General features: G+C 56.2%; 1 protein-coding gene across 9 annotated transcripts in view; it reads left to right on the top strand.

The window, feature by feature from the left end:
- The window catches only part of PPFIA4 (PTPRF interacting protein alpha 4), a 51133-nt gene that overhangs the window by 5720 nt on the left and 29176 nt on the right, over positions 1–16237 (top strand). For 5 of the 9 annotated variants that reach the window (XM_027074735.2, XM_027074734.2, XM_027074732.2 and 2 more), the window contains exons 2-10: positions 6854–7486; positions 10794–10895; positions 11290–11454; positions 11755–11829; positions 12048–12137; positions 12612–12803; positions 13114–13260; positions 13546–13680; positions 16045–16128. In XM_027074735.2, coding sequence (XP_026930536.1) covers positions 7253–7486; positions 10794–10895; positions 11290–11454; positions 11755–11829; positions 12048–12137; positions 12612–12803; positions 13114–13260; positions 13546–13680; positions 16045–16128 — 1224 coding nt within the window. In that variant the 5' untranslated portion in view covers positions 6854–7252. Of the gene's footprint in view, positions 1–6578; positions 6688–6853; positions 7487–10793; positions 10896–11289; positions 11455–11754; positions 11830–12047; positions 12138–12611; positions 12804–13113; positions 13261–13545; positions 13681–16044; positions 16129–16237 lie in introns of those variants that run through there. The other 4 variants (XM_053209495.1, XM_027074733.2, XM_027074728.2 and 1 more) reach the window with 3 other exon arrangements.

The raw sequence follows: 16237 nt of genomic DNA, 5'->3' as shown, positions 1-16237 counted from the left end.
GCCCAGGGTTTTTCTAACCTCTTTTTAGACTTGGAACCCTCTTATGCACACAAAACCTTAATCAGGTGGTCGGCCACAGTGACGGATTTGGAGCTGACGAGATTAAATTAAGAAAAGGGAGCTCGGGGGCGCCTGAGTGGCTCCATCAGACCTCACTCTTGATTTCAGCTCAGGTCATGATCTCAGGGTTCACGAGATCGAGCCCTATGTGGGGCTTTGCGCTAACAGCGAGGAGCCTGCTTGGAATTCTTTTTCTCCCTCTCTCTGCCCCTTCCCTGCTCACGCTTTTAGAAACATTTTTTTTTTTTACATTTACATTTTTTTTACATTTATTTTATTTTTGAGAGACAGAGAGACAGAGCACGAGTGGGGAGGGGCAGAGAGAGAAGGAGACAGAATCCGAAGCAGGCTCCAGGCTCTGAACTGTCAGCACAGAGCCCAATGTGGGGCTTGAACTCACAAACCTCCAGATCATGACCTGAACTGAGGTCGGACGCTTAACTGACTGAGCCACTCGGGTGCTCCACCTCTGTGCCCTTTTTCCTCCTGGGCTGCCCCTAAAGGTACTCTCTCATAGTCTCTAAATCCTGCCTTCGTTTAAAGAGGTAGTTGTGATGGCTATACTTTTGGGTATTTTAGAAGAGGAAGTATTTAGAAGAGGAGACTCACAGTCTTTCTTTCCCCACTAGCCTTTGACGTTAGTCTTCCTGGGGTGGTGACAGTGAGGGTGACCATGCAGCCAGGTATGTCCAGGGTAGCCTGGTTCACACCCATGTCCTGGTGTGATTGTTAGCAGCGCCTCCATCCATTCTCAAGAAGGTCCTGGTTTGGGACGCCTGGGTGGCTCAGTCGGTTAAGCATCCGACTTCAGCTCAGGTCATGATCTTGCAGTTCGTGGGTTCGAGCCCCACGTTGGGCTCTGTGCTGACAGCTCAGAGCCTGGAGCCCGCTTTGGATTCTGTCTCCTTCTCTCTCTGCCCCTCCTCTCACTCATTCTCTGTCTCTCTGCCTCTCTCTCTCTCTCTCTCTCAAAAATAAATAAATGTTAAAAAATAATAATAATTAAAAAAAAGAAGGTCCTGGTTTGGATGGTAAGTTGTATGTTCACCTAAGCGATAGGCCGTGTCTTGGGAAGAAGGTGGCTCATACCTGACTGCTGGGGAGCCGCTGGGGAGATGGGCTTCACAGATACAGGCTTGGGGAACCTGCCGGATAGAGACATCGCTCCCTGCATCTATCTGAGTGCACCCAGCATTAGGAAGGAGAGTGCCTGGGTCTGGCAGTGGGTGCTAACTGACACTTGGGTAGGGTTTTTTATTCCTCATAACAGTTTCTGTCTCTTATCTCCTTGGACCCTCATGACAACCTATAAGATCAGTAGAGTGTATTGTGTTCTGGCCTTCATTTTCCAGATTTGGAAACTGGAAGCCCAGAGAGATAGTCTCACTGCCGGTCTTTTCGGGGGCCCGGAGAACTGGATGCTTTTGAAGGGACATGTAGCCAGTCAGCAGTGAGAAACTGTCAGGAGAGCTTTTCTAAGGGTTTTTCTCTGGGAATGGCTTCCTGTGGCTGACATGGATTTTTAGTTTTCTTACTGTGCTTAGAGTGAGCCCTGCCTTGAGGTGCTTTAGCGGCCTGGGGTGCTAAGAGTTAACACCGACTATGTGCTGGACAATGACCTCAGCACTCTGGGTGCATTAACGCCAGTGATCTACATATCGGCTGTTCGGCTGTCCGAGGAGGGACTGGCTATCCTCCCCACTTCACAGATGAGGAACTGAGGCTCAGACAGATGAAGTCTCTTTCCAGAGTCGCATGTGTGGTCAGTGGGGGAGCCGGCAATCAGGCCCATCAGCCTGCTCCAGAGTCTTGCAAGGGAGGAGGGGTGCCTGTCTTGCTCTCAAGAAGCTTTACTTTTCAGAGGGCAAGAGAAAGGAACCTGCTCCCAGGCCTTGGGCCAGTGTTCACTCTTTTGGAATTCCTCTTCTTTGAACTTGGTCAGCGATGGTCTGCCCAGAAATGACTCTGCCACACGTATCTGTTCAGTTCCATGTATGTTAGGCCCCTGGCTGGAGCATCCAAAGACAAGTAGGAAATGGTTCTCACCCCAGAGTATTCAGATGCGATGATGTGTCATGGAGATAGGTATAAAGAAAGGGCCGTGTCGGGTCCGTCGAAGGGCCAGTCTTACCTGTAGGAGAATCAGAAAGGGCTCCATGGAGGAAATAGTGTTTGAGATGGGCTTGGAAGGGTGAGCGGAAGTGCCTTAGACTGACATGGAAGGGGCCACTGAGGCAGGCTGGGTGAGATGCTAGAAGCTGACATTAGCTGACCCAGCTGGTGGGTCTGGGAGCATGACCCCAGTGTAGGGAGTAGCAGGGGAGGAGACTCACTGGGCTCTTGGGGGAGAGGAAGAGTGAGGGTGAGGCTTTTTGGGGTGGTGGGCTGAACAGGGAGAGGGAGGAGGGAGGAGGAGAAACTCCTGGGTTAGAGGGAAGGAGAGGTGGGCAGCTGGACTTCATTCAGAGGATTGTATCTGAAAACCCTGCAGGGTGAGGGGAGCTGAGGGCTGTTTCTGTAGTTCTTGCGGGAGTGTGGTGTGGGGTGCGGGGCTCTGGGGACTGTTGACAGCTCAGTTTGGAGTCCTTAGGGCATCTGGGGTCAGGGGAGGGCTTCAGGTGGGTGGCGGATGAGGCCTTGGAAGTGAGTCACTTCCAATGGGCAAGTGACCATGGTGGCTGCTGTGCAGAGACCTTCCCCAGGGGGCACGGGGGTGGGGGAAGCCAAGGCGATATGTCCCTAGGCTGCCTTGTCCCTGGACAAGGGCGAGAAATGGCAAAGGAGTCATGGCCTGTCTTCCCTTTCTCAACTGCCTTCCCCTCCTCCTTGGAGTCAGACAGACCGGGATCGAATCCTAGTTCTTCCTCTTCCCAGCTGCGTAGACTTCGTTACATGACTCTGAGACCCAGTTCTCACTGGGAAGAATTGGAAGAATTGGGTCTTCCTCGTGAGGAATTGTGAGGATGGAAGCAAGTTAATAGATGTTAACCGACAGCCCAGTGCCTGGTATCGAATACGTCAAGAGCTGCTATCATAATCAGTATTATTTTCCTAGAGGACCACCTCCCTCCCCTTCCTCCAGTTGAGTGGGAGCATGGGAAGGAAGGGAGCACGGCCCTCCTCTTTTGCCTCCTTGCTCTGAGGGGCTTCACCCTGAGGCCCCCTCTTGGCCAAGCTCGTGGCCCACTCACATTTGGGCACAGCTCCAGCCAGCTTTGCCCTAACCCTTTGGCCTCTACAGGGCCACCAGCTTTGCCCTCGATGAGCTCCCTCACCATGGTGGGGCCTGCCATCTGGTAGGGCAGTAGGGAGCCGGCCTGTGTGTGTGTGTGTGTGTGTGTGTGTGTGTGTCCAGCCAGAGCATCAGACCCAAGTCAAGTGCACAGCCCTTCTGTTTGTTGGAAAGAGATGGGGGGGGGTGACTCTTGGAAAGCCAGAGAGGCCTCAGATTTGCCTCTTCTGTGTTTATGAGTCCAGACACCTGGTGTGGGTCCGACCCCTCCATACACACTCACACACTTGCACTCACACTCATGCCTGCTCTCTCTGGAGCCCTCTTCCTCGGTGTCACAGCCTGCCCATACTCCTCACCGGCAAAGCCCCTCAAATGCTCACTTTGGGGGCTGGTAGCTGTCGCCTCTGAATCAGGACCTGTGAGTGTTACTTAGAAATTGTGCAGGAGTTGAAGAGGCTTCTGTTAGGCTGAGATGATCATTGCGCTATTTAAAGCCGGCCCTGGAGCCAGAAGGAGCCAGGTGTCCCGACCCGGTTGCCCTAGAGCTCCTGGCTATTGTTCACCGTGCTGCACAAGTGGGGGCAGGGTAGGGGGCTCCTGGCCAGCCATCTCGGGGCATCTGCCTGGCATCGCCCTCTGGGCTCATCCTCAACCTGCTCTACGTGATGCCATTTCACTAGCGGAAGTGGAGTGGTTACCTGGCACCTGGTTGGGAGGGAGGCTGGGAAAGGCTGGGGGCAGCCAGCTTCTCAGTTGCCAGAAAGACCAGGAGGACTGGGGGAGGCCAAGCTGGACCAAATAGCCAGCACATCCCGGCGGGCAGCCTGAGGTCTGTTCTTCCTTCCTGAGAACCTCCCAGCCCCTTTTCCGTAGGCGCTAGGACAAGCCCTCCCACAGGCCTGCCTTTGCCCTCTACTAAGGTAATTCACACGCCCCTGCAATCATGGGGTGCTTTCTGCTTTTCCCAGCTCTGTGTTATCTGTGATCTCATCCCTCGAAGGTGGGCAGAGCAAGGGTCGCGGGTTCCATCTTACAGCAGAGCTCTCAGTAGGTGGCGACAAGCCCAAGGTCATCCGGCTGGTCTGTGGCAGAACTGCACCCGAGGTGTCCAGAGTCCCGGCTCTGGGCTCCTTCCTCTCTTACTACACTGCAGGATGCCTGGGGATCTGTTGGACTGAGGCTGTTCCCAGGACCCTGAGCTCCTGAGTGCACTACACTCTTCTTCCGAGGACAGGTTCTGTCACAAGGAGCCTCTTCCCCAGCCGGACCCTCACTTCTCTCTCATTTCTTCTTGGAGTGGGATGGGGGCAGTGAGAGGGGACGAGGGCCTGGCAGCTGGTGAGTTTGGAGAGGTTGTGGTCTTTCAGCCTCACAGATTAGAGCATTCGGGGTGAGGGTCGTGGGCACAGTGGGAGGAATCGCTATTATTGGCATTAGTGAGTTGGCACTTCTGGCAAGACTGGGGTAGCAGCCCCTCCTGTCTACTCCCATCTGCTCTGTGGGGCAGGGACGTTGGGCTGGGAGGGTGCAGACCAGGGTGCTACTTTTGACCTCTGTAGCTGCTAGGGACCCAGCCCTCCACGGTGGCTTCCAGCTTGGGGAAAGGATCCCCTGGATCAGAGTCTGTGTCCAGGGTGGGTCTGGGAGCATGTGTGTGGCCACACGTGTATGTCCCAGGTCCCCATGGTTCGGCGTCTGCTTGTATGCATGTGTGCGTGCACGCGTGTGTGTGTGTGGGCATACCCACATGCCTGCCTGAACTCCTGGGCCCCCTGGGAAGGACTGTGGGGGTGAGCTCAGGAGTTCTCAAGCTGGTGCTCTAGCTTGTGTCTGATCTAGGCCCACATTCCTCCCCAGCCTCCCTCTTGCTGCTCCCATTTCTGCCTGGATCATGAGTACTTTGGGGGGGGGGGCAAGCGGGGGATGATAGGTGGGTTCAGGTAGAAGAGGCTTGGTCCTTCTCTGGTTTCCCTGCTGGGTTCAGCCCTGCCACAGGCTGGGGGCTGCCCAACGTCCAACTTCTTTCCTCGCATCGGGTCCTCATACCTCCTGTCTGTCCCCTGATTGTCCCAGTCTGCCTGTTGCCCAGTCTGCCACCGGGGGCGGGGGGTGGACAAGACGCAGTCCCTGTGTCCCCCAGATGGTAAGAGGAGGGAAAGGAAGGAAAGCATCATTTAGAGAGCATCTCCTGTGTGTGCCCATTACTGTGCTGACTGCCTCACATCCTGTTTCTCATGCAGCAAGAGCTCTTCTGAAACGGATTAAAGTAGTGGCCTCCTGGCAGTGGGCAGGGGGGTTGGAAGGCAATGGCAGGCAGAGGAATCCCCAGCTGCACGCTGCCTTCCTTGGTACACCATTCTTTGCTCTGACCCCCGGGCTTCCCCGCGCCGGGCTCAGGGTGTTCTCAAGGCTAGGCTGGGCACACGTTCCCCAGCAGGGAAACCAGCCTGCTGGCAGTGGCAGCGATGGGCCGTTACACGGTGGGAGAAGATTCCCGGCCATGTGCAGGGGCCCGCACGCCTCGGGAGACTGACACCCTTTACCCCCACCTGACCGTGGGTTCCTTCGCATCATTCAGTTCCTGCTCCGACACGGAAGTCGCGGGCCACGACTTCAGAACGGAAGCCTGCTCTCTGCCAGGTTTCAGGAGGAGGGGCGACTTGAGCTGGAGCCTCTTTTCCTTTTTATTTTTTTAATTTTTTTTTAACGTTTATTTATTTTTGAGACAGAGAGAGACAGTATGAATGGGGGAGGGTCAGAGAGAGGGAGACACAGACTCTGAAGCAGGCTCCAGGCTCTGAGCTGTCAGCACAGAGCCCGACGCGGGGCTCGAACTCACGGACCGCGAGATCATGACCTGAGCTGAAGTCGGCTGCTCAACCGACTGAGCCACCCAGGTGCCCCTGGAGCCTCTTTTCCAAATGATGGGCATGGAGCAGGTCAGGGCTCTCTGCCACCCAGTGCCCAGCCCGTGCCTTTCCAAGGAACCGTACTGGGTCAGTGGTCAGGGTAGGAGGTACCCTGGCCTTGTCTCCTGTGACCCTAATAGTGCACCCTGTGTGGGTTCACACCTGCTTAGAGCCCTTTAACCCCTTCTGTGCTTACCTCGGCCTGAGTGCAGGGGGGAAGGCTATGGTGGGGCAGAGACCCTATTTACCCCCCTTTCACTTTCCCACCCCTGGGTCTCAGGAGGACTCTGGGCAGCCTGCTGGCTGCTCCCCTGCCACTGACTGAATCATTTCTATATTTGGCCAGTGAGCCACGTGGGTGGGGAACCACTCCACTGCGGCTGCACTTCTGACAGCTGGGGGGTGGGGAGAGCTGGAGGCAGAGGCTACGGCAGCGGGCATGTGCGTTCCTTGGGAGAACTAAGGAAGGCGCCATCCGAGTGAGTGAGTAAGCCTGGAGGAGGGGCATGCGCTGACATCTCCTTCTCCTCCCCCACGTTCTGGTCCAGGTCCTGTTTCCCCCCCCCACCCCCCCCACCCCGCCGCCATCCCCTCCCCTGGATGCCCTTCTTTCCTCAGCTGGTCCTCACCACAGCCTCTTCTCCCACAGACCACTGCCCTCCAGAAAACGATGGGCGTCGCTAGACCCAGCTGGGACTCTGCCAGGCTCCAGCACTCAGCCTAAGGAAGGGCCCTCTTCCAGCCCTGCTCTCCCTGCCTGTCATGGCCACACTCGGCTGCTGCCCGCTTGTCTGGGGACATAGGGCACCCAGCCCCAGCCCTGAGAGGTTAAGCCAGGCCCTCTGGCTCCATTCCACAGGGGCACTCCGGGCACCAGGCCCCTTTCAGAGCAAGAGCGACTGATGCCATGGGAGAAGGCCCTGCCCACCTGCCCACTCACCTGGCGCTGCCTGCTCTGAGACCCATGCACTGGGTCCCCCTGGAGGTGCCAACCCTGTGAACCCCTCCCCTGTCCCCCGCCGCTGAGAAGGCCCTGTCCACCCCCACCATGTGTGAGGTGATGCCCACAATCAACGAGGGGGACCCCCTGGGGCCCCCCCATGGCGCCGATGCTGACGCCAACTTTGAGCAGCTGATGGTGAACATGCTGGATGAGCGGGAGAAGTTGCTGGAGTCCCTTCGGGAGAGTCAGGAGACCTTGGCAGCCACGCAGAGCCGGCTCCAAGATGCCCTGCATGAGCGGGACCAGCTCCAGCGCCATCTTAACTCCGCCCTCCCCCAGGTAAGGCCTGATTGTCTGCACCTCCCCACATTCTGCCCCCTTCTCCACCCCCCCACCCTGCCCTGCTGAGCCCTGCTGAGCCCTGCACACTCTGGGCCCTCAGCTTATCTGCATCTGTTTGCTTATCGACAAATGGAATTCACAGAGCATTTAACTTTCCTTCATCTCCCTACATAAATCCTTTCCCTGTCACTCCCAAGCTCCTCAGCCTGGCATTGGCTTCACCTGGAGAAATGGATGGAATTTGATGCGGGAGAAAAACCCAGCCATAGCTGCCAACTGCAGTGAGCCCATGCGGCCACCAGGTGGCACCCTAGACTGGAAAGACACTTCCGCCTTGCCTGATCCTCACCAGTGCCCTATTCTTGGAGGTGGTGGGTGGGGAATCACAGAGGGTGGAAATGGAGAAGCCTTAGAGAGCATCTAGTCCTCTTAATGCACAGATGGAAAAAACAACGGGTATCACATAGAAAATTCTAGGCAGAGCTGAACCTACAAGCCAGGGGTCTTGACACCTGTCTCATGCTCCTAAATCAACACCACTACCACTAGCAACGATGGTCATCATTTCTGTTTTCCGTGTACTAAGCACTGTGTGTGCGGCTTGCCCCACTAAATGCTCATAGCTATGAAGCTGGTACTGTTACCGCCATCGTCTCTGTTTTACAAATGATGGAGGTGAAGCTCGAGGAGATTAGTCAGTTGCACAGCCTGTGAGGGTGCTGCTGGGACCGGGGAGGAAGCTCTGAGGAGCCACAGGGCTCCCGACTCAGCCCCAGGCTCTTTCCCCACATGTGGGGAGGAGAACTGAGGTGAACCCAGGAGGGCTGCGGAAATCTACTGGGAGCTCAGAAGTGGTGGGGGGCAGAGTCTTATGATGCTTCATCAAGAGGGATATGGAGCCCTGGTGAAGAAATGGCACGAGAGGTCCCCGCTGACTGTGCATGAGGCCCCGAACAAGCCCTAGAATGAAGGAGCCAGTCCCTGGCCCTGGGGCCCACAGGCTATAAAGGAGATGGATTAAAAACCAAAATGACTGGAATACCAAGCAGGAGAAGAGAAGAGGGGCTCCAAAGGGTTGTTGAAATGGTGGTAAAAGTAGCCGCCTTTGGTGGACTTGTGCTAAGTGCTTTCCATGCGTTGGCTCATTTGGTCATTGTAGCAACACATGAGGGTGGCCTCTACTGTGTCTTACAGATAGAGATGGAGGTTCAAACAGGCTAGATGACTTGTCCAGGGTCACACAGCTAATGGGGCAGAGCTGAGATCTGATTCCAGCCACACACTGGGAACTTCAGGAGGGCAGGGATTATGTGTTTCTTGTGTATGTACCCAGGGACCTGGTACACGGTAGGTGCCCACAGTATTTGTGGTTAAACCATGGGCTTCTAAGATGGTGCTCTTAACCACTCTTCCAGACAGTTTTCAGAGGAGGGAGAGAATCTTCCACTGGGGAGTCTGGAGGGTTGCAAGAAGGTATATCCATTGAGACGGGCTTTGAAAGCTACATGTGATTTCATCAGGTGGTGACAGAGGGTTGGGCTTCCCATGGGGAGGGAGCCCATTGAGCAAAGGTGTGGAATTAGGATGCTTTGCTGGTGATTGGATGTAGCAGGAGACCCAGGTTGACCAGATCTTAGGGTGTATGAAAAGAAACCATGAGAAAGAAACTTGAAAACCAGGGTAAGAAGTTTATGTTCAGCGTTGTAGACAATTGCCATGCTTTGGGAGATTATCCTGGCAGCAGTGTGTCAGATGGGCTAGAGTTGGGGAGGAGGCAGGTGTTCTGGGGTGGGGAGCCCAGGAAGGGAGAGGAGAGAGCCCTGGTGGTGGTGTCAGGGCATGGGGCTGGGGGCGTGCCGAGTCCTGCCTCTGGGTACGTGTGTGTGTGTGTGTGTGTGTGTGTGTGTGTGTAAACTAAGGAGTGGAGCAGCACTGGCACCAGGCCTGGCTTTCCACCTTTGGCCATGGCCTTGACAGAAGGGCACTAATCCAGGAACAGGGTTAGAAGTCTGAGACTTCTCAAGCTCTGGCATCCCTGGGTCTCTGTGCCCTTCCCACAGCCCTTCTTATCCCCTGTTGCCTGATCTGAAGTGATGAGTGGGGACTGCTTTGGAATTTTTCCTTCCGTCATGAGTCCTTGGTGTGTGAAGGAAGCTTTAGGTTAGGACAGGGCTGCAGCTATCATTCAGTCACTTCCAGACGCTGGGCAGCCACAGAATTTGCACCACCTCTCTGAAAACTTTTCTGGAATAAGGTGATGTCTACCTTAGTTTTTATTTATTTATTTTTTGAGAGAGAGAGCATGAGCAAGGGAGGGGCAGAGAGAGAGGGAGAGAGAAAGAATCCCGAGCAGGCTCCGTGCTATCAGAGTGGAGCCTGATGCGGGGCTCGAACTCAAGAACCAGAAGATCATGACCTGAGCCTAAGCCAAGAATCGGATGCTTAATCAACCGAGCCACCGAGGCACCCCTATGTCTAATTTAATAGGATATGATGGACCTGGAAATGTGAGGCCAGCTTCTCACCCCTGTGTGCTTGTCCTGACCCAGATGGGTGGGTTGAAAAGGTGTCTCACGGTGTGTGGGCCTGACAGCGTGGGAACAGGGCCCCTCAAAGGGATACTTTGAGCATGGTTACCCAGTAAGGCCAGTGCAAGTGCCCTGCCATCAAGCCCCGGGATGCAGCCCTGGAGTAAGTGAGTGGGGATCCCTAGGATGTGTGCTAAAGCCAAGTGGCGGACTGGGCAGGTCTACAGGCTGTCTTGCTCCCCTGTCCATGGATCCTTATTTCACCAGCCACCTGCAGCTTGCAAAGCCCTGGGGAGCGGGCAGGAGGGAGCTCCCTGGGGTACTCCCTTCAAAGCCCCCTCTCTTCCTTGACTAATATCTTGGGACCTTACCATAAGGGGAGACTCCCCTCCATCTGTTTCTAAAGGATGATGTCATCGGGTTGTTGGGGAAATAGAAATACAAAATAGGAAGGATATAATCAGGTTATACTGTTGGCTGGAGGGGCAGGGGGCTGCGAAGCAGATTCAGTGACTTTCTCACTCTTGTTTCCACCTCTGCCCCTGGTACCCTAACACATACTTGGAATGCATGGAGGGCGCAGAGATGTGGACCCCTCTAGGGATGCACATGCTGGCTGCGGTTTACAGCCCCGCGATACAGATGGATGGGGACTTTTCTGGGGGCAGGTGCTGGAAGTAAGGGACGGGTGAGACGATCCCACCATTGACGTGGGCGTGCAGGACACCGGTTAGGGGGCAAATCCCCAAGCACTCAGAGGCCTTGGGGGTTTTCAGGAATTTGCCACCTTAACCCGGGAGCTGAGCATGTGTCGGGAGCAACTTCTAGAAAGGGAGGAAGAGATATCAGAGCTGAAAGCAGAGCGGAATAACACAAGGGTAAGTGGGTGACCTGGTGTGTGTATGTGTGTGTGGACCCCTTGACCAAGGGAGCTGGCATGGCCAGGGCCAGGCATACCTCCCGCCCCTTCCTAACGTCTTTTTGTCTTGTGTTCTGGGATCAAATGATTCAGCCGTCGGTGCTAGGCCTTTCACCTGTAGATGGGGGTGGTCATAGGAAGGTCGGGGTCCTGGGAGAGAGGCCAGGCCAGCTGGCTCGGGGCAGGTGTTCTACTGGGGCAGCAGGTATTTACCAACATGAAGTATTTCGGTGTTTTAACAGCAGTGCACATGGCTGTACTCCTGTCCACTCGGTGGTCATGTGGACCCTGCTCATAGCCCCTGGGGCACATGCTCACAGCCCTCCCTCTTGCCCTCCCCTGCTCCCTGCCAGTTGCTTCTGGAACATCTGGAGTGCCTGGTGTCCCGCCATGAGCGGTCGCTACGGATGACTGTGGTCAAGCGCCAGGCCCAGTCACCTTCGGGGGTCTCCAGTGAGGTGGAGGTGCTGAAGGCCCTCAAGTCGCTGTTTGAGCACCACAAGGCCCTGGATGAGAAGGTACCCAGCCTGGCCCACCGCGTGGCCCACTTCCCTGGGGCCTCTGTGAGACCCTTCTCTGCGATTTCTGCATCCTGTGCTTGGGGAAAACAGCCTTCTCGCTTCATAACTGGCCCCGCCCACCACTACCACCGGCCTGATCTCCAGGTCCTCCTCTTAGGTTCCCTCTCTTGGGACTTGCCTCTTGGCAGGTCCCTCGCTTTGCCTCATGCCCAAAGCTGGTGGATCAAGCCCAGGCTCCTCCAGCCTGAGTCCAGTGGGGTCCCTGTTTCTTCCTTCATCTCCCCTTTCCGTGGGCAGGTGCGGGAGCGGCTCCGAGCGGCCCTGGAGCGCGTTACCACCTTGGAAGAGCAGCTGGCGGGTGCCCACCAGCAGGTAAGCTGCCTGCCCACCATCCACCTGCAGACGGCTCCTGGAAGCCACGGCAGGTTTACTGATCCGCCCCAACCTGTTCTGCACTGGATTTCTCCCACCGTCAAGGCTGGAGACCGCTAGCCAAGGCGAGGCTGGGAGGCAGGGGACTCCGAAGGGTCTGGAACATACAGGAAGTTCTCTCCTCTTTGACTCACTGCCCTGGGGGCTGTGCCCTGCAGGTATCTGCCCTGCAGCAGGGGGCAGGGGCGCGGGATGGAGCGGCAGAAGAGGAGGGGGCCGTGGAGCTGGGACCGAAGCGCCTGCGGAAGGTGGGTCATGGGAAACTGCGTGGCAGGGGCAGGTCTTCCGCCAGACGGGAGGTGAGGGCCCTACCCTGCTTTAGTTCAGCAGAGCAAATGCTTGAATTAAATTTGGGACTTTCTCCAATATTGCCACCTCTGTCTCCTTCTTTCCCCCACCCTGCCTGCAATGAAATCTATAGATCTTGAGCGTGTGTGTGCGCCCAATGTGCTGCTGGCTCATAATAACGTTGTCCACTTGAATCGCTAGGTGCCGTCTACCTGGTGTGTCGGTGTCAGGCGAGATCCCTTCTCTCTCTGAGCCTTTGTTCCCCTAGTCAGGCCCCTTCCTAGGTTACAAGAGTCTGAGACAGCAGGAGGTGGTGCGCACTGAAATTGGAGGCAGAGCTGTGGTCTGCTCTGGTTGTGCTATCCCTGGGGTGGGCCAGGGGAGTGGGATACCCTGGGCCCTGAGGACTGACTGGTGGCTCACTGTCCCTGGAGGATGACACGGGCCGGGTAGAGGAGCTGCAGGAGCTCCTGGAGAAGCAGAACTTTGAGTTGAGCCAGGCCCGGGAGCGACTGGTCACCCTGACAGCAACCGTGGCCGAGCTTGAGGAGGACCTGGGCACGGCCCGCCGGGACCTCATCAAGTCGGAGGAACTGAGCAGCAAGCACCAGCGGGACCTCCGGGAGGTGAGCAAGGCCCCCCGCCCCCACCACCCGGCCCCATCTGGTTGAGTGGGGGCGTTCGGCACCGGGAGGGGAGGTGCTTGGATGCCCTGGGGGTGGAGGGAGGGCCGGACCGGGGCTGGGGGGTTTAAGACTAAATACTGGGTGGGCCCCACTGTGGGGAGGAGTGGCGGGAGGGATGGGTCAAGGTCAGCAACTGGCAGGGCGATGTGGGGAAGATACAGCCAGCCAGGTATTGGTGGGGAGGTGCAGACAGTATGGGGGTGGGGTGAAGCTGATGACGTTCCGTCCTGTCCCCTCCTCTCCTGCCCAGGCTCTGGCCCAGAAGGAGGACATGGAGGAGAGAATCACGACACTAGAGAAGCGCTACCTGGCTGCTCAGCGTGAGGCCACCTCCATCCATGACCTCAACGACAAACTGGAGAACGAGCTGGCCAATAAGGAGTCCCTGCACCGCCAGGTAACTCCTCCCGATGGGGTGGGGGCAGGCCTCGTACTTGACCCTGGAGGCCCTGGTGGTCATGCCGGAACCTCCCCTTGGTGGCCCAGGAGCCCTTGGGGGTCCTGCCGGTCACCTTGGGAAAGGGGAAGCCAGGCCTCTTGGGCAGCCAAGAACCAAGGTTGTCCTTTGCTTCTCTGGCCTGGCACCTGCTCTCTCCTGAGGCTGGGGCAGAGGGTCGGGAGGCTTCGGTGTCCCCTCTTAACTCTCCCCCGCCCCGCCCCGCCCCGCCCCACCCCGTGCTAGTGTGAGGAGAAGGCCCGACACCTGCAGGAGCTGCTGGAGGTGGCGGAACAGAAGCTGCAGCAGACCATGCGCAAGGCCGAGACGCTGCCGGAGGTGGAGGCCGAGCTGGCTCAGAGAATTGCGGCCCTCACCAAGGCGAGTGGGCCCGGGGCCCGGGGGTCTCCCCTGCTTCCCTTTCCGCTCCCGGAGCTCTTATGGAGCCAGGCAGTGAGTGGAGACAGCGGGAGGCACGCGGCACCGGGAGCCAGGAGACAGCTTCCCACGGCATGACTTCACTGTCCGTGTCTGTCGGTTGGAAGACCAATCCCTGCCCTCATCACCCCGCAGGGAGGGGACGGTGTCCTGAGAAGGGGTGGAGAAGCCCTGGGAGAAGTAGATGAGACTGCGTGGATGCAGAGCGTTTATACTTACACTCTTGTGTTAATATTTCCTTTTGTGTGGGGCTGGAGTCGAAAAATTAGGACTTTCATCTCTGGAAAGATGAATTCCGAGAGGAGATAGGATCAGAGGGGGTGGAGGGTGGGAGTTTAGACCGAGCTTTTTTTTTTTTTTTAACATTTTATTTTATACTCGATGATTTTTCTTTTTTCTTTCTTTCTTTTTTTTTTTTTTAAAGTTTACTTATTTTGAGAGAGACAGAAAGAGAGTGCAAGCAGGGGAGGGACAGAGAGAGAGGGGGGCACAGAGGATCTGCAGCAGGCCCTGTACTGACAGCACAGAGCCCGATGTGGGGCTTGAACTCACGAACCACGAGATTATGACCTGAGTCAAAGACAGATGCTTAACTGACTCAGCCACCCAGGTGCCGCTGAGTATACCTCTGTTTATCAAACTGAAGCATTCTGGGACCAACTCTGGTTGCTTGAAGGTGGCGGCTTTAGGATTAATACAAGGCAATAGAGTTGTACCTGATGGGTAGTAAACTTTGTGGAGTAATCATTCTTAAGAGGTGTGCAGGCTGGAACATCACAGGATCTGGAAGAGCTGGGTAAATGCACAGATATAGATGGGATGGGTTAATCAAGAGAATTTAAGGGTGTCTGCAGCAGGCTGGATGCCTTCAGGGGTGGCCTCACTTGGGATCACCTTCGCTATCCTCCCTCCGGCCCACTGAGAGAAGGAAATCAGAAGTAAGCATCAGGCCCCCGGAGCTTGGGAGGACACAGGCTGGCCAGTGTGGCAGGGTGGCAGCTTGGGGGCGCTGCGGCGAGAACCTGCAGCCTGGCTGTCCTCGGGGAAACCCAGGACCAAGTCTGCTTCTGCCACCAACTGGCTCCGTGACCTGAGAAAAGTCACCCCCTCCCCAATCAGGTGTCAGTGTCGTTATCTCTTTGATGATGCCATCATCTCCATGATGATGGGGTTGGACTTGGTGGTGTCTAAGACCTTTCTAGCTCCTAGGGATGAAGTGCCGGGTTTAAAGTGCAGCAGAAGATGTCACATGTGGGATGCTGAGCCGTCAGCTTGAGTATCTCCCAAAACTGCCAGGAAGGATGGGCTGAACTGAATAATATGTTCAAATGACTCAGTGGCGGCGGGGGGCGGGGGGGGTGGGCTTTAAGGAAGGATTTCCTGACTGTGAGATGTGTGATAGTCTGGAGTATCTAGTCAGCAGAGACAGTGGGGTCTCCATCTCTGGAGACACATGAGTGGAAGGGAGACCACTCTCCTTTGGCTCGTTTAATTACAAAGATGATAACCATGGCTGGCGTTTACTGAGTGTTGATTGCGTCCTAAGTGTTTGCCATGGATTATCTCATTTAGTTCTTGCAGTAGTCCAATGGGCATAGGTGCTGTTGTTATCCGTGTTTTACAGTTGAGGAAGCTAAGGCACATAGAGGTTCAATGACTTGCCTGAGGCCACACAGCTGGGAAGAGAGGGAGCTGGGATTCGAACCCAGGCAGTCTGGCTTGCGTCCATACTCTTAAGTGCAGGTGCATCTGCCTGGAGGCATACAGATTTATGGTAGCTCATGTTTTCCGGTGGAGTTTTCTCTGGGAGCATGGAGAGAAGTTACAGTCCATTGGGCTGCCAGCTCTGGGATTTTTAAGTTTATTTATTTATTTTGAGAGAGAGCGGGCAAGACAGTGAATATGAATGTGGGAGGGGCAGAGAGAGAGAGAGCAAGAGAGAGAGAGAGAGAGAGAGAATCCCAAGCAGGCTCCTCACTGTCAGTGCAGAGCCTGATGTGGGGCCCAAACCATGAGATCGTGACCTGAGCCAAAACCGAGAGTCAGACGTTTAACCGACTGAGCCACCCAGGTGCCCCTGGGATGTTTTAAGGCAGGCCCTGAGCAGGAAGAATGGGGTGGGGAAAACACCTGGCAGGGGGTAGAGAGTACTTGGGGAGAAGGGCAGTGGTGATGGCAGTTCTGCTCCGAGGTGAGAGGTCGAGGGCTAGGCTTCGTTGGTACTGAGGCCCTGATCCCCCAAGGGCACCCTGGCACTGGGGGATGTGGGGGCCTCAGCAGGCTGCACTGACCCATCCCTGCTTCCAGGCTGAAGAAAGGCATGGTAACATTGAGGAACACCTGCGGCAGCTGGAGGGGCAGCTGGAGGAGAAGAACCAGGAGCTGGCAAGGGTGAGGGCACCGGGCCGGGGCTCTCGGTCCCCCTCCCTGTCCCCAGGGCAGCCTCCCAGGATGGTGGGAGCTGGGAGGGGCCTGGCCAGGGACAGAGCCATAGAGGGGC

This window comes from Acinonyx jubatus, chromosome E4 (genome assembly GCF_027475565.1).
Source record: "Acinonyx jubatus isolate Ajub_Pintada_27869175 chromosome E4, VMU_Ajub_asm_v1.0, whole genome shotgun sequence".
NCBI classification, from domain to species: Eukaryota; Metazoa; Chordata; class Mammalia; order Carnivora; family Felidae; genus Acinonyx; species Acinonyx jubatus.
The sequence above is the reverse complement of the archived record's forward strand: the minus strand, read 5'-3'. Positions and strand labels throughout refer to the sequence as shown.